This window comes from Siphateles boraxobius, unplaced genomic scaffold, assembly GCF_051911475.1.
Source record: "Siphateles boraxobius isolate OS27281-9 unplaced genomic scaffold, OSU_SipBor_1 143, whole genome shotgun sequence".
In the NCBI taxonomy this organism is placed as follows: Eukaryota; Metazoa; Chordata; class Actinopteri; order Cypriniformes; family Leuciscidae; genus Siphateles; species Siphateles boraxobius.
Genome location: NW_027508748.1, coordinates 447,501 through 465,000, shown reverse-complemented (window position 1 = coordinate 465,000; position 17,500 = coordinate 447,501). Strand labels below are relative to the sequence as shown.

Below are 17,500 nucleotides of genomic sequence, written 5' to 3'. Positions count from 1 at the left end.
ACGCATCTGTCCCAGGGAAAAAAGTTCAGGCTCAGGATTTTTTTCTACTATCACCCCTGAGTGTGTGTGTGTGTGAGAGAGTGAGTGTGTGTGTGTGAGAGAGTGAGTGTGTGTGTTGGAGTGAGTGTGTGAGAGTGAGTGTGTGAGAGTGAGTGTGTGAGAGTGAGAGTGAGTGTGTGTGAAAGTGAGTGAGTGAGTGTGTGTGTGTGTGTGAGTGAGTGTGTGTGTGAGTGAGTGTGTGTGTGTGAGAGTGAGTGTGTGAGTGTGAGAGAGTGAGTGTGAGAGAGTGAGTGTGAGAGAGTGAGTGTGAGAGAGTGAGTGTGAGAGAGTGAGTGTGAGAGAGTGAGAGTGAGTGTGTGAGAGTGAGTGAGTGTGTGAGAGTGAGTGAGTGTGTGAGAGTGAGTGAGTGTGTGAGAGTGAGTGAGTGTGTGAGAGAGTGAGTGTGTGAGAGTGAGTGTGTGTGAGAGTGAGTGTGTGTGAGAGTGAGTGTGTGTGAGAGTGAGTGTGTGTGAGAGTGAGTGAGTGTGTGAGAGTGAGTGTGTGTGAGAGTGAGTGTGTGTGAGAGTGAGTGTGTGTGAGAGTGAGTGTGTGTGAGAGTGAGTGTGTGTGAGAGTGAGTGTGTGTGAGAGTGAGTGTGTGTGAGAGTGAGTGTGAGAGTGTGTGAGAGAGTGAGTGTGAGAGAGTGAGTGTGTGAGAGTGAGAGTGAGTGTGTGAGAGTGAGTGAGTGTGTGAGAGTGAGTGAGTGTGTGAGAGAGTGAGTGTGTGAGAGTGAGTGTGTGAGAGTGAGTGTGTGTGAGAGTGAGTGTGTGTGAGAGTGAGTGTGTGAGAGTGAGAGAGTGAGAGTGAGTGTGTGAGAGTGAGTGAGTGTGTGAGAGTGAGTGTGTGAGAGTGAGTGTGTGTGAGAGTGAGTGTGTGTGAGAGTGAGTGTGTGTGAGAGTGAGTGTGTGTGAGAGTGAGTGAGTGTGTGAGAGAGTGAGTGTGTGAGAGTGAGTGTGTGAGAGTGAGTGTGTGTGAGAGTGAGTGTGTGTGAGAGTGAGTGTGTGTGAGAGTGAGTGTGTGTGAGAGTGAGTGTGTGTGAGAGTGAGTGTGAGAGAGTGTGTGAGAGAGTGAGTGTGAGAGAGTGAGTGTGTGAGAGAGTGAGTGTGTGAGAGAGTGAGTGTGAGAGAGTGAGTGTGAGAGAGTGAGAGTGAGTGTGTGAGAGTGAGTGAGTGTGTGAGAGTGAGTGAGTGTGAGAGTGAGTGTGAGAGAGTGTGTGAGAGAGTGAGTGTGAGAGAATGAGTGTGAGAGAGTGAGTGTGAGAGAGTGAGAGTGAGTGTGTGAGAGTGAGTGAGTGTGTGAGAGTGAGTGAGTGTGTGAGAGAGTGAGTGTGTGAGAGTGAGTGTGTGTGAGAGTGAGTGTGTGTGAGAGTGAGTGTGTGTGAGAGTGAGTGTGTGTGAGAGTGAGTGTGTGTGAGAGTGAGTGTGAGAGAGTGTGTGAGAGAGTGAGTGTGAGAGAGTGAGTGTGTGAGAGTGAGTGTGTGTGAGAGTGAGTGTGTGAGAGTGAGTGTGTGAGAGTGAGTGTGAGAGAGTGAGTGTGAGAGAGTGAGTGTGTGAGTGAGTGTGAGAGTGTGAGTGTGTGAGAGTGTGAGTGTGTGTGAGAGTGAGTGTGTGTGAGAGTGAGTGTGTGTGAGAGTGAGTGTGTGTGAGAGTGAGTGTGTGTGAGAGTGAGTGTGTGTGAGAGTAAGTGTGTGTGAGAGAGTGAGTGTGAGAAAGTGAGTGTGAGAAAGTGAGTGTGAGAGAGTGAGTGTGAGAGAGTGAGTGTGTGAGAGTGAGTGTGAGAGAGTGAGTGTGAGAGAGTGAGTGTGAGAGAGTGAGTGTGAGAGAGTGAGAGTGAGTGTGAGAGAGTGAGTGTGAGAGAGTGAGTGTGTGAGAGTGAGTGTGTGAGAGTGAGTGTGTGTGAGAGTGAGTGTGTGTGAGAGTGAGTGTGTGTGAGAGAGTGAGTGTGAGAAAGTGAGTGTGAGAGAGTGAGAGTGAGTGTGAGTGTGAGAGAGTGAGAGTGAGTGTGAGAGAGTGAGTGTGTGAGAGTGAGTGTGTGTGAGAGAGTGAGAGTGAGTGTGAGAGAGTGAGTGTGTGTGAGAGTGAGTGTGAGAGAGTGAGTGTGAGAGAGTGAGTGTGTGAGAGTGAGTGTGTGTGAGTAGGGATGCAGCGATTACCGGATTTCACAATTAACCGCGCTTTAAAACGTCACGGTTAATTAATCGTAAAGACTATGCTACACCGAGTGTTCTGCACGGAACGGAACTTTTGCACCAAATGAAAACAAGGTTACACCAGCGGTGCACCAGCTTAATGCCGTGCTCGTCAACCACTATGGCAGGGGGACTAGCAGCGACGCTCTATTTCCACCGAAAAAACGCCTTAAGGGCCTGTTCACAGATCGCGTCTTTTGCGCGCTCAAGTTCGTTATTTCAAATGTAAGCGTGCGGCATGCGCGCTCATAAGGGAAGCGGCGCGCTCGTTTTTTCCAAGCGCGTGCGCGCCGCATCGAGATAAAAACATCTCTACTTTTCAAAATGCCGCAAGCGCACCTTAGGTCAAGTGACAAGAACCAACACAGCAACGACAGACGCCTCCGGAGCGCAACCGCCCTAGCGCTTTGGAAAAAGGAGAACGTGGCGTGCAACTTTCAGCTTTCAGTGCAACGTAAAAAACAACAACCAAAAACAGCGGAATGTTTTGGTTACCCAAGTCTGTGGAAAACAGAATGTGACGTGCTCTCAAGAGTTTCAGTCAGTGAACATTTAACTTAATATCCTATTGCTTTCTCCTGTAAATGTTAGGCTTTGTAGTTTTAATATGCCCGGTGTAAAACACTAACATAAGATCAGGGCCGTGTAGACTTTTAGGACTTCCAATTAACTGCATTTCAGTTATTAATAACACTGCATGAGAGATGTTCTCAGTTTCTTTCTATAATTTTTACTTAAACTTCAAACAAACAAACCAAAATAATGAGATTATAATAGATGATTTTCTAAAGGCACATGTAAAATTTGGATTAATAATTTAAAAAAGAGTATTAAAATAAGTACAATAATATTGGAGTGGATAACATGTGGACTATATTTCGTCCCCTTGGAATTATAAGGTTCTATCTGACATTTTTGTCAAAATTGAGTTATTCACATATTCTTATTCTGTGACAACTTATTTACATTATGTGATGTGTTTTTTTTAAGTTGTGTACATTGTGGGACTTTTTGTTGAAAAAACAAAAAGGTTCCATCTACAAAATCGAACTCTAACTTGGCTCTATAAGGTTCTATCTGCGTGAGCCAATCAGCACTTCGAATGCACAGAAGAGGACCAATCAGAATCAACTTTATATGTCATGTCGCCCGCTTTTTCCTTGAAGACAAAAAGAAACCCCATAAAGGCAGAATGCTATACATTTACAGTAAATTAAATATTCACTAAATTGTGTACTGTTATGAAGTGGCTTCAATTTGGCCATTTTCTTTATAGTGTATTGGTTATTATTATTAATTATGAATGAGGTTATTATTAATAACTATTATTATTATAGTTATTATTATCTGAATTATACAAATATGCAGTGAGTAAATTGAATATTAAAAAAAAAAAATTTAACATACAAGTGTGTGTGTGCGCGAGTGTGTGAAAGTGTGTGTGTGTGTGTGCGCGAGTGTCTGTGTGTGTGTGTGTGTGTGTGTGTGTGTGTGTGTGTGTGTGTGTGTGTGTGTGTGTGTGTGTGTGTGTGTGTGTGTGTGTGTGTGTGTGATTAAAAAAATAGTCTGACATTTTTTGTGATCATATAGTCAGTGAATCATTTTTCAATGATTATTTAACTTTATGAATTAATTTGCTGAAGCATGTCGATTTTCTTGTAGTTTTTAAAGTCTTAAAATGTCTTAATTTTTACAATTTTAAGCCTTAAAGGTCAAATAGTTAACAATTTCATTGATGGGGTCTTAATTACAACAATAAACGTTAGCATGTTATTTCAGCCATACTGATGTCTAGAGAGAAAGCCATTTCACCTGGCCCACTTTAGCTGGAATAAAGTCCTGCTCAGATGTATTACAGTAGCTGCTTTCTGTCTAAACAAAAGAAAGATTAAAGTAACAATTTCTGCAATAATGTGTTTAATTACCCACCAAATTGGTAACGAAAATTAAGATTCTGCACTGGACAAAATATTTAGACCTACCTTGCTTAATTTGAAATGTCCTAAATACATGGAAGTGCTAAAAAATATGAAATAAATGTCATAGAAAGGATACAATTTTACTTTCTAACACATGTTGAGACATTGTTACAACATTAATTTTATATTTAATGTTCAAATAATGTTTTGGCAGATAGAACCTTATAATTCTAAGCGAAAAGTGTTTTTTTAGAATTAGAAGGTTCTATCTGCGTTTGACCCATTCCAAAAAAAACCATTTACAAATTTGAGAGGATTTTGATATTGTACATTTAGAATACATTTAGGGTCCCTGTTATTTTCATGTTTGAAAGAAACTTGTTCCCCATATAAATTTTCCTATATGTAATGCAAAAACTTTGAAGCTCAATATCTCAAAACTGCTCAGAACGCAGATAGAACCTTATAATTCCAAGGGGACGATTTGTTTTCTTTTAAAAGAAATACATAGTTAATATTTAGCTTACATTTAATTCAATAGAGCCAAATACTTTGTTTATTCTTATTTTCATTGGGATTTATTATCCCTTTATTTGTTTTTAAGTCAAATACCAACAAGATATTGTTTTCATGTTATCAAGTTTTCTACCTCAGGTTGAAAATAAATTTAGAACAAACTAAACACTTAATCATTTTGTGATCTATTTCAATCAAAGAGCCCTGCAGCCATTGACTTAATTTGTTATTTTAAAAGAAAAATGCTGGATGTTTACAAAGCACTTCTCTTTAATTCCAAAGGAAGAGATTGATTATCGTTTGTCATTTTATAATTTTGTACTGTGTTGTGGCAAATAACACATGAAAATCTAGTGTTGAGTGTTCATGTGATATTATACATATAGTGTTGTGAAATTAATTGATGCATAATAATCGTGATAATCGTTAAATCGTGATTATTTCTCAGACAATGATCGTACTTACAAAATCTTTAATCGTTGCATCCCTATGTGTGAGAGTGAGTGTGTCTGAGAGTGAGTGTGTCTGAGAGTGAGTGTGTGTGAGAGTGAGTGTGTGTGAGAGTGAGTGTGTGAGAGAGTGAGTGTGAGAGAGTGAGTGTGAGAGAGTGAGTGTGACAGAGTGAGTGTGAGAGAGTGAGTGTGTGTGAGAGTGAGTGTGTGTGAGAGTGAGTGTGAGAGAGTGAGTGAGTGTGTGTGAGAGTGAGTGTGTGTGAGAGTGAGTGTGTGTGAGAGTGAGTGTGTGTGAGAGTGAGTGTGTGTGAGAGTGAGTGTGTGTGAGAGTGAGTGTGTGTGAGAGTGAGAGTGAGTGTGAGAGAGTGAGTGTGTGTGAGAGTGAGTGTGTGTGAGAGTGAGTGTGAGAGAGTGAGTGTGAGAGAGTGAGTGTGAGAGAGTGAGTGTGAGAGAGTGAGTGTGAGAGAGTGAGTGTGAGAGAGTGAGTGTGAGAGAGTGAGTGTGAGAGAGTGAGTGTGAGAGAGTGAGTGTGAGAGAGTGAGTGTGAGAGAGTGAGTGTGAGTGTGTGTGTGTGTGTGTCTGAGTGTGTGTGAGAGTGAGAGAGTGAGTGTGAGAGTGAGTGTGAGAGTGAGTGTGTGAGAGTGAGTGTGTGAGAGTGAGTGTGTGAGAGTGAGTGTGTGAGAGTGAGTGTGTGTGAGAGTGAGTGTGTGAGTGTGAGTGTGAGAGAGTGAGTGTGTGTGAGAGTGAGTGTGTGTGAGAGTGAGTGTGTGTGAGAGTGAGTGTGTGTGAGAGAGTGAGTGTGAGAGAGTGAGTGTGAGAGAGTGAGTGTGAGAGAGTGAGTGTGTGAGAGTGAGTGTGAGAGAGTGAGTGTGAGAGAGTGAGTGTGAGAGAGTGAGTGTGAGAGAGTGAGTGTGAGAGAGTGAGTGTGAGAGAGTGAGTGTGAGAGAGTGAGTGTGAGAGAGTGAGTGTGTGAGTGTGTGAGAGTGAGTGTGTGAGAGAGTGAGTGTGAGAGAGTGAGTGTGTGAGAGAGTGAGTGTGAGAAAGTGAGTGTGTGAGAGTGAGTGTGAGAGAGTGAGTGTGAGAGAGTGAGTGTGTGAGAGTGAGTGTGAGAGAGTGAGAGTGAGTGTGTGAGAGAGTGAGTGTGAGAGAGTGAGTGTGTGAGAGTGAGTGTGAGAGAGTGAGTGTGAGAGAGTGAGTGTGAGTGTGTGTGTGTGCGCGTGAGAGCGTGTGTGTGCGCGTGAGAGCGGGTGCGTCTGTGTGTATGTGTGTGTGATGCCTGACGCTGAGCTGCTGTTGTCCCTCAGAGTCTGACTGATGTTGTCTTCGTGTTCACAGGCGTCTCCAGCATCATGGCCACATCGCAGTGACGACACACACACACACACACACACACACACACACCTGCCTTTCCCCAATAAACTCATTCACTGAATAAATCTGGAGTCTTCATTTCCATGCATCATCAAAACTGTCTCTGTTCAATTTCTGCATAAATCAGTTCTAAAAGAAATCATATTTGTTCTTTATGTCTTGATGAATATTTTTCTCTTCGTTCGTTGCTCTTATAATCTGCATATAGTCACTGTGTGACAACCAGCCCCGGTCTGATCTCTACAGAAAAATGAGCAGCATCTCGACTAAAATTCATGCTTTGGTAAATCATAATTAGTTTTAAATTACTTAGTATGTCATAATTGCCTTTTTAAGTCTTAATTTTGACTAGGTGTGTCATAATTTAGTCTCTTTGGGCCGGTTTCCCGTTAAGGGCTTAAAATAAACCAGGACTAGGCTAATTCTACTTAAACTAATCCAGACTAATCGACTGACTTTCTGAGATGTTGCTTAAGTTTGGATTAACTAGTTCTAGACTACAGAGCCTCAGATTAAGGTCATCAAGGACAAGTGAGATCATCTTTTGGAAACCCGATTAGATTAATGGCATGCACATGTGGCTAAGGAGAGGTTGCTATAAAAACCTGGCATGGAATACTTGTAATTCATTAGTCTTAAGGAGTGTGTGGAAAAGGAGTCACTACACTTAACCAAAAAATGGATAAAGGCCGAAGAAAACGCTCAAAAAACTTCAGTGAATTTGAGAAGACCCTTTTTAAACAAATTGTATCAAACTATCCTGTAATTGAAGACAAACAGCATGATTCAGGTACAGAAAACAAGAAGACGGCGGCATGGATTTCCATATTGAATGAATTCAACTCAAATGAAAAAGTAACCAAATGGACACTCCAACAAGTTCAGGTAAGATTTATTGTTGCCCCATTCTTACAAATCAGACAATTATAAATGTTTTCATTAATGAAATGTAAAAAGAAAACAATATTATATAGAACTCCTACTTCAGAGCATATATTATCTCGTAAAGGTCCTGTGGAAAAACAAAAATAAACCTGAAAAAAACAACTGCTGCTACGCGTCAAGAGCGTTTCAAGACCAGTGGGGGACTCCCAGTTCCACCAGACACAGAGGAGTTGTGGGACTTGTTGGCTGGGATTATTGAAAGTCAGCAAACCCTGGAAGGTATTCTAGATGATGACCATTTGGACAGTTCAGGTGAGGAATCTTTCAAAGACTCATTTTATAGGACACGTCTCATTTACAGTAACATGTGCTATCCCATCCAACATAATTAAATGCAAGTCATGTCTTGTAATGACCTTTATTGTTGGTCAAGAGGGAAAAGGAGGACCATTCATGAGAAACTTGCGTTAACGTAAATTACAATGTTTAAAAGAAGAACACGAAGATTCTTCATCTTGAGGTTGTCTATGAAAGCGAGAGACACGAAGCAGCAGCAGTGTCAATTGTCTTTGGAACAAAATCTCAGTTAAATAAATAATATCCTGAATTTTTTTTTGCCAATCATTTATGTATCACTCAAGTGCTGCAAAGCAAAAGCATCTCTGTAAGCAAGTCCATTTCTGTCGTCGGCTAGCTCAGCGATAGGGACATGTTGGTCATCTTCATCTTCAGTATCAGGGTCTGGGCAGCCACACTGTTTAAGAAACTTATGAAGCACTGCTGTTGCAATAATAACAATGCAGCACCTTCTAGCCTCAAACCGCAGTGTATTTCGCAGACACTGGAAACGATTCTTCCATACACCAAACTAGCCCTCTGGTGAACATGTGAGCTTGGTTATAGCGCTGTTGCTCTGGTCTGACTGGATGGAGATGAGGGGTGAACAAGAAGTTTGTCTGTGCATACTGTCACCAAGTACAATTCCAGAGAGGAGTTGTGGAAAATCCTTGAGTCATGAGTTGAACCTTTCCAACGTGCAACAATATTGGAGAACTGCACAGTGGGAGTCCACACTCCTTGTACATTTATTGAAAACCAGTTTTTACGATTTCTGAATTCCTCAGCATTTGCTTGACGGGAATATGGCAGGCATCGATACAACCAGTGACTCCGGGGAAGTTCCCATATTCATAGAAATCTCCCTTGTCCTTGTACTATTTTGCACACTGTTGATTCACCTACACCACACAAATCCCCAGTTTCACGATGGAAGTTTCCACATGCCGAAAACCTTAAGGTGATTAATATTTGTAAGGAAGGAGAAATAGGGGTGTCCCTGAAAGCTTGGGCTGCAGCAAACCAATTATTTCTGTTGCATTTTCCTTTGACATACGGAAACGTTTCAGAAACCTTCTTTCTGGTCTTGGTGGTGGTCTGTTGAAATAGTCGAGGTAATCCATTTTCTGCTACTGTGAACGTGAGCCTTGAGGCAAGAAGTTTTTAATCTGAGGTTAAACCTCCTTCTGACCAGGACTTCATTTAGATCTGAATTAGGTCTATTCCTACTTCTAGAAATACGATTGTTTAAGTCTAGACTAGTGCAAGTCTGAGACTATTGTAATCCATGTGTGAGAAAGATACTTCAATAAATCCAGGTTTAAAATGACATTTAGTCTACGACTAGGCTTAATCCCCGTACGGGAAAACCGGCCCTTATATTTTTTATATTATAAAAAATTGTCTTTTATTTAAATTCATAATTTAGACTTTTCATCTCATAAATCACTTTGTATGCCATAATTGTCTATTTAAGTCACAACTGGCTTTATTTGTCTTTTAAATTTTTGTTTCACATTTGATTTTGTCACAATTTAGATATTTGATATGTCATAATGATTATTTAATTTTAAATCCTAATTTTGACTCATAATTTTGATTTGTGTCATAATGTAGACATTTGTCATAATTTGGATATTTTAAATAATACTTTCGACTTCATAAAATTACTGTAATAATTGTCTAAAGGCCTAATTTCGATTTAGTATGTCATGATTTAAACTTATTTTTTGTAATTTTTACTTAGTCATAATTTATTTTTTTAATCATGACTTTTAAAGTCATAATTTAGACTGTTGTTCTAATATTTTAAGTTGTAATTTCGACGTAGTATGTCATAATTTATATTTTCATCTCATAAATTACTCAATGTTTTTTGTCATAAGTGTCTTTTTAAGGCCTTATTTCGATTTAGTATGTTTCAATTTCGAGTTATGTTGTAATTTAGGCTTTTAAAGTAATAATTTAGATTATTACTAAATCTAAAAAAAAAAAATCCGATTTAGTATGTCATAATTTCGACTTGTTTGTCATAATTATGATTTACCAAAACATGTTTTTTTTTCTTATGTGGCGGAAATGGCTTCCATACACTGCCCCCAATTATAATAAATAAATAATAAAAAAGAGAGCCAATCATAAAGTTCCTCCGTAGCTCTCAGCGCGCTCATCTCTGCGCATGCGCAGTGGAGACGGAGCGCTGTCCCGGGTCCTGAAGCGTCAGTATCGATCAAGTTAAATCGAAACGGCTTCACATGATTCGTTCATATACGCAAGAATGCGAAAGTCAGTAATGTAAGTGTATGATGTTTCAGCTCTGATCACTGGACAACAGAGGAACGCGATCAGCTCAGGTACTTCAGCGCTGTTTACATTAGTCATGATGAGTCACGGTGAAATAATAACACTTGATATTTATCATTCCTCAATGTCCACAAACAAGCTTGTAAATCGCTACACAACTAAAACGTGTCTATTGTGTGACGCTTGATGTCAGACTGGCGCTGAATCTGATGGACGCGCGTCATGATGAGGCGCGCTCCGTGTCGCTGGTCTGCGCGTCACACGGCCAGCGCGTGCTCGGGGTTCTTCAGGACTTCCGGGAGAGGCGCGCGCTGTTCGACTTCCGCATCCGCGTGCAGGGCGAGACGCTCCCGTGCCACCGCTGTGTTCTCGCGGCATGCAGCGACTTCTTCAGGTGATCAAACACACCACACGCTAAAAACACCGCACATAGCAACGCCCTGGCAACCACCACAACCCATAGCATAGAAATATTCTGACAACCAGTCAGAATACCATAGCAACCACCCTGGCAAGCCCCACAACCCTTTCATAGTAATATTCTGACAACTAGTCAAAATATCATAGCAACGCCCTGGAAACCCCCACAACCCATAGCATAGTGTTAGGGGTTAACGACCCAAGGACCAGATGTTTGAAAGAAAACCCGGAGTCAGAATTATAATAAATTGAAGAAAAGTTTTACTGAAGATAGTTTGTAGTTTCATCAGCAGAAGTTCAGCTTCGAGACTCACACACACTCTCGTAGGCCGTAACCCCGCGTACAGTTACACAGATCACAGCAGTTTTACCCTACACCAAGGTCTAAGATACGTCCTTGCTTCAGGCTGAATGATTCTCATTGGCTAAGAATATATAAACACAGTAATTTCCCACACATATACAGACAGACTGAAGCATATCTCCATGGATTATGCGGCTGAAGTTAGGCATGTCGTGATCTTATAAAAGTCACGCATAGAGGACGGTTACTCAAAAACCAAAACAAAAATGAGTTTAAAACCACAACTTGTTTAATTTAACGTAAAGACCTGGATACTAGAATTACTAATTAAATAAATGTCAACTAGCCTAAATGCATTGATTAGAATTGCCATTGACTAAAGATTTTCTAGTCGACTAGTAGTCATTCATTTAAGCAATTAGTCGACTAATCTTTCGCTAATATTAATTTCTGCTTAAATACTGAGTGCATGGAGGCATATACCCTATTCCGCGCTCAAGCACGCGCATGCATAAATATTGCCGCAACGCACCGGCAAAAGCAGGCTAATGATACTATATGTCTGCGGGGAAAAAACTAGGCATTTTTATTGTTACGCGCATGCATAAATATTATATGCATAATATGCAAATAAAAAAACTAGGCATTTTTATTGTTTAGTAATAAAAAATATATATTCATCATGTCTGTGAGACACTAGCGTAGCCAGAAAAGCGTCTCTGGGTGTGCATAAGAAAAACTTGGTGTGCCACATTTATTGGCACAGAAACGTAATAATATAAAATATAACTCAGGGCTCAACATTAAGGCTTTTCATGTGCTTGCCGTTGGAACAAGTAAATCGGTCATTCCCTCGTCCAAGTAAAAAAATTGCTTGTCCAGAAAAAAAATGGGATTTTTTTTGGTGTTGTAAATACAATTTATTCTGAAGCAATGTTCTCATCAGTGTTCAGTCAGCTTTTACATATTTAAATCTGCATATTTATGATATTTTAACCTTTATAAAGAGCATGTTCCCCTAATCGGTTTAAATATATGCTTCATCTTTCATTTTAAATTCTTACATTTATTCAATAGGTTCAATTGAAATGGTAAGAAACTATATGGCTATTACCAATCAAATTAATTAATTTACACTGAAATATTACAACTGATTTAAATAATGTTATGACATTTTTTTAACTATTTTTTGAAAATACTAATAGAATGATAGCCTACTTTTAAACATGAAATTAAACCACCAGTAGGGGGCGGCAGATCACCGTATTAATAAGTGAGTTATTGAGTCATTTATTAAAATGATTCGTTCAAACCGCTGAAATGCCCAGGAGTGAGGCAGTTGTTTAATCGGTCATTGAATCTTTGACTCAACCGATTCATTCGAAGCGCTGAATCATTCAGTAATGCGGTTATTTGTTCCGGTGAGATGCGCTGTGGTTCTGCTGTGATCTTTGTTTTGAACTATTTTCGCTGCTCAAATAGAACAAAAACAGTAAATATTGTCTAAAATGTAAGTGACTTGATATTAATTAGCCTACTTGTTTATTGAACTGTCATATGAAATCAGTGCAAAATTCAGCACTCGTGGTCGTGTGTTGGCTAACTTTATCATATGTTATAAATCTAAAAACCCCACATGAATTTTTGAACCGCTGTGTGTACATCAAGTTTCTTTGTGTGAACTGCGCTTAATGTTTCCATTTCTCCTCATGAGTCGCGAGCCTCAAAAGCACAAACTTGTTCCCGTCAGACAGTCAGCGGCTGTTTGCGGATTGTTTGGCATTCTGAATGTCGGCACTCGGCAGATATTTTTTTTAACGTTAATAATTAAAAAATTAAAATACAGTTTAAAAGTACAAATATTGTAAGTAAATAGTCCAAGTTTAGAAAAACATTTTTATTAAGACTTTAAAAAATAATTCTGCATCTATTTTTAGGTGTGCCATCTGCCACTGTGGGTGGCTGACAACCAGTCATAACACCATAGCAACGCCCTGGCAACCACCACAACCCTTATCATAGTAACATTCTGACAACCAGTCAGAACACTATAGCAACACCCTGGCAACCACCACAACCCTTATCATAGTAACATTCTGACAACCAGTCTCATAACGCCATAGCAACGCCTTGGCAACCACCATAACCCTTATCATAGTAACATTCTGACAACCAGTCAGAACACCATAGCAACGCCCTGAAAACCGCCACATCCCTTATCATAGTAACATTCTGACAACCAGTCATCTTAACACCATAGCAACACCCTGGCAACCCCCACAACCCTTATCATAGTAACATTCTGACAACCAGTCATAACACCATAGCAACGCCCTGGCAACAAGGTGGCGAGATTTGCACACGTGAACACCGCTTTCTTCACACATTATACTGTACATCACAAAACAAAAATAAACTCGCGTGAGACCTTCAGACTGTTCTGACCGGCATTTAACTGATCCGACTTTGGGAATTCCGTATCGGACATTGGAACAATCCCAAATTCCTATAGACTTCCACTGAGGGGGTCAAAACTTTTACATAATAACTCTAATATACTCTTTCATGTTAGGAACATGTTCCCAATATTCTAAAATTGTTAACAGTATTAAATCATGTAAGAAACATGTTAACAGTGTGTGATAAAGCATGCTAACATGTTAAAACATGCTAGTAATGTGATAATTCATGCTAGATACATGCAAGCAGTTTGCTAATTCATGCTAGCAACATGCTAAAACATGTTAGCAATGTGTTAATTCATGTTAGAAAACATGTTAAAACAAGGTTTGTGCTAAGTGATGCTAAAACATTCTAGCATTGTTAAATCATGCTAGCAATGTGTTAATTCATGTTAGGGACATGTTCTTAATATATGCTAACATTAGCTAACAGTGTTAAATCATTTTAGAAAAATGGTAGCAATGTGATAAAGCATGTTAAAAATATATTAAAACATACTCTCTCTCTCTCTCTCTCTCTCTCTCTCACTCTCTCTCTCTCTCTCTCTCTCTCTCTCTCTCTCTCTCTCACACTCTCTCTCTCTCTCTCTCTCTCTCTCTCTCACACTCTCTCTCTCTCTCTCTCTCTCTCTCTCTCTCTCTCTCTCTCTCACACTCTCTCTCTCTCTCTCTCTCTCTCTCTCTCTCTCACACTCTCTCTCTCTCTCTCTCTCTCTCTCTCTCTCTCTCTCTCTCTCTCTCTCTCTCTCTCTCTCTCTCTCTCTCTCTCTCTCTCTCTCTCTCTGATAGTCTGAATAGCCTTCAAAACCTTCAAACTTAAAGCTTTTAAAACTTTTTCAAATTTTCTATTCCGGAATTTTCAAGCCAACGTCAATTTTTGTCTTGACAAGGTTTTGTATCTTAGTTACATTGTAAATCAGCTGTTTTCTATGTGAATATATAGTAACGTGTAATTTATTCCTGTGATCAAAGCTGAATTTTCAGAAATCATTCTAATATGAGGATTTGCTGCTCAGGAAACATTTACGATTATTATCAATGTTGAAACACACTTTCGGCGTGTGTGTGTGTGTGTTTACCCAGGGCCATGTTTGAGCTGGACACGCGTGAGCGAGACGACGGCTCCGTCACACTCAGTAACCTCTCGGCTCCCGCCGTTCACGCTTTCCTGGACTTCGCTTATTCCGCTCACATAGAGATCAGAGAAGACAACGTGGACATGCTGTTTCAACTGGCCTCTTTCCTGCAGGTGAGACACGAGAAATTACAACTCAAAACCTTCACTTTCTCCACAGATGGATAGATTTTTAATAATAACTAATGAGGTTCTTAATCAATGATAAATGCTTTTGCCGAAGCGTTATTTCAACTTATTTTTTAAATAATCATGTTTAACAGTGGAATTCCTGATGAGAAACTACATTACCCATGATGCTTCAGAGGAACCTCCACCAATCAGAAAAATGAAATGAGCCCTTTAGCTCCGCCCACTCCTGTGAAGCACTGCGTAACAGAGTCAGTCTTGCTACACTATTATAGTTTTTTAAAATATTTTGAATTAGTTTTTTTTGTTCTCGGTTTTCATTTTAATCCGATTTTAGCCACAATTTGGCCGACTGAGACAAATTTTGCAAATCCTAAAAGATTCCTCTGATCCTCGGCTAAAATCTAAAGTCTTTGATCGTTAGTTTGACGTTGTCCATCGACAGTTAAAGAAAGTTGTGCTCAAATTTTACCTCTGGTGAAATTCTTGTAATTATCTTGGAATTTTGACATTTCTCGCAATTTAGAGAAAAAAGGTTATATATGTGACTTATAAACTCAGAACTTGCTAAACATGATAGCAACGGGCTAAAACATGGTAGGAATGCGTCAATTAATTTTAGAAACATGAAGCAGTTCGCTAATTCATGCTAAAACATGCTAGCTGTGTGTTAAAACGTGCTAGCAATATGTTTTAAAATGTTAGCAATGTGTTAATTCATGGTAGATATACTTAAATTGTTAATTTATGTAAGAAATATGCTAGCAATGTGTTAAAACATGGTAGCAACGTGTTAATAAATTGCTAGAAACATGCAAACTTTTTTTAATGTTAACAACATGCTAAAACATGCTTGCAATGTGTTAAATCAAATGTGAGTTATAAACTGGAGTTAAAAAAAGTCTGAATTGTGAGATGAAAAGTCGCAGTTACCTTTTAAAAAATGTTTATTCTGTGGCAGAAACAAAGTCATAATAATAACCCTGTTTGGAACCAAATAAATAAGATCAGTGTGGGAAGAGAACTGACTCTTAACGTATGAAACGGCTTCAGCATGTCTTTCCTCTGTCACTCGCACAGGTCAGTTTCCTGTCACATGCTTGCAGTGACTTCCTGGTCCAAACCCTGGATCTCTCCAACTGCCTTCACCTGTTAGCGGTCGCGGAGGGATACGGTTCCACGCACCTGCTAAGTCGCGCCACAGAGTTCGTCATGCAGAACTTCCACACGCTTTCCTCCGGACCGGATTTCCTGGAGATGCCAGTGCCGGTGCTGGAGCGCTGCCTAGCGTCTGACGTGCTCAGCGTACCGGATGAAGCTAGTGTCCTGAACGCGCTACTCCGGTGGACGCGCTACGACCCGCAGTCGCGCGAGATCCTGCTGCCAGAGCTCCTTCCGCGGGTCCGTCTCCACCATCTTCCGCCCGCCGCGCTGGAGGACGCCAAACAGCTGCTAACTGACGCCGGACCTTGCATTAGCATTGTTAGCGAAGCACTCGCGCGCACTCGCAAATCCACTGGGTTGTTTTCCGACGCTCGGCCTTCGACAACTTCCAGCTATATTTTCGTGCACAAGACGGAGGAAAGCACTGAGAATCGGTGTACGTTCTGCTACGACGTCGGTGCTAACCGCTGGACGGAGTTGCCGCAGGACGCGGCGCACATTTTAGATCTACCCGGATCAGCTCTCGTCGGCTTCGCCGAGAAGCTGTTCATCGTCGGCGGATGCCGCGGGAGTTGTCATCGCGCAGTTCGCCTGCACATCGCCGCGCCGGAGCACGATGCTACGGATGAAGTCTGGTGCTACTGTCCTGTCGCGCGTACCTACACGCCAGCTCTGCGTATGCACCACCCGCGTACCATGCACACATGCGTGGCCACTATGCACCGCATCTACGCTATCGGTGGGAAAAACGTTCTAGACGTGGAATACTTTGATCCCGTTAGCAACATTTGGAAATCCGTTAGCCCGCTTCCAAAGGGGATCTACTTTCCCGAAGCGAGCGCGTGTGGAAGCGTTATCTACGCTCTCGGATCCGAGGTTGAAATCTCTGAAGCCTTCAATCCGTCGTTGGATTGTTTCTTCCGCTATGACGCTGTCGCGGATCAGTGGTGCCAGCTAGTGGCGGAGTTCGGACAGTTCTTCCACGCCACGCTCGTCAAGTCCGTGTCCATGAACGACACGCTGTTCCTCTGCGATCTGTCCACGTATAAAGTCTTCAGCTTCTGCGCGGAAGCCTGTGTGTGGAAAGGCGAGGGGTCGTTCGAGTGTGCGGGGTTTAACGCAGGCGCTATCGGCATACAGGATAAGATCTATATCCTGGGCGGGGATTATTCGCCCGATGAGATCACGGACGAGGTGCAGGTGTACGACAGCCGACGCTCAGAGTGGCGGGAAGTGGCGCCGATGCCGCGAGCGTTAACGGAGTTTCACTGTCAGGTGATCAGATTCAATCGCTACAGAGACCCGTGGAGGACTGATCACGCCGAAGCCATCGCAGACTAAACACACACACACACAAACACTTACCAACTCACACACACACACTCACACTCACAAACACACAAACATAACCTCAGACACACGCGCGCACACACACACACACACAGACTCGTGGAGGACTGATCACGACGAAGTCATCACTGACTAAAAACACACGCACAAACTTACCGACTCACACATTCACACACACAAACATAACCTCAGACTCACGCGCACAAACTTACACTCTCACAAAAAACACACACATGTACAAACTCACACACACACACACAGACCCGTGGAGGACTGATCACGCCGAAGCCATCACAGACTAAACACACACACAAACACACACTTACCGACTCACACACACACAAACACATTCACACTCACAAACACACAAACATAACCTCAGACACACGCGGACACACACGTACAAACTCACACACACAGACTCTTGGAGTACTAATCACGCCGAAGCCATCGCAGACTAAACACACACGCACGCACACACAGATACAGACACTCTCACACACACACTCTCACACATACAATTGTA

General features: G+C 41.4%; 2 protein-coding genes across 6 annotated transcripts in view; both read left to right on the top strand.

Annotated features, from left to right (window-relative positions):
- eif3k (eukaryotic translation initiation factor 3, subunit K) overlaps window positions 1-6,550 on the top strand; it is a 24,005-nt gene extending 17,455 nt beyond the window's left edge. For all 3 annotated transcript variants that reach the window (XM_077230351.1, XM_077230350.1, XM_077230352.1), the window contains one exon: window positions 6,450-6,550. In XM_077230351.1, coding sequence (XP_077086466.1) covers window positions 6,450-6,481 — 32 coding nt within the window. In that variant the 3' untranslated portion in view covers window positions 6,482-6,550. The remainder of the gene's footprint in view (window positions 1-6,449) is intronic.
- Window positions 6,551-9,891: 3,341 nt separating this feature from the next.
- The window catches only part of kbtbd3 (kelch repeat and BTB (POZ) domain containing 3), a 14,752-nt gene continuing 7,143 nt past the window's right edge, over window positions 9,892-17,500 (top strand). The window contains exons 1-4 of one of the 3 annotated variants that reach the window (XM_077230338.1): window positions 9,892-10,060; window positions 10,204-10,404; window positions 14,280-14,445; window positions 15,541-16,899. In XM_077230338.1, the coding sequence (XP_077086453.1) occupies window positions 10,220-10,404; window positions 14,280-14,445; window positions 15,541-16,899 (1,710 nt within the window). In that variant the 5' untranslated portion in view covers window positions 9,892-10,060; window positions 10,204-10,219. Of the gene's footprint in view, window positions 10,061-10,203; window positions 10,405-14,279; window positions 14,446-15,540; window positions 17,484-17,500 lie in introns of those variants that run through there. The other 2 variants (XM_077230339.1, XM_077230340.1) reach the window with 2 other exon arrangements.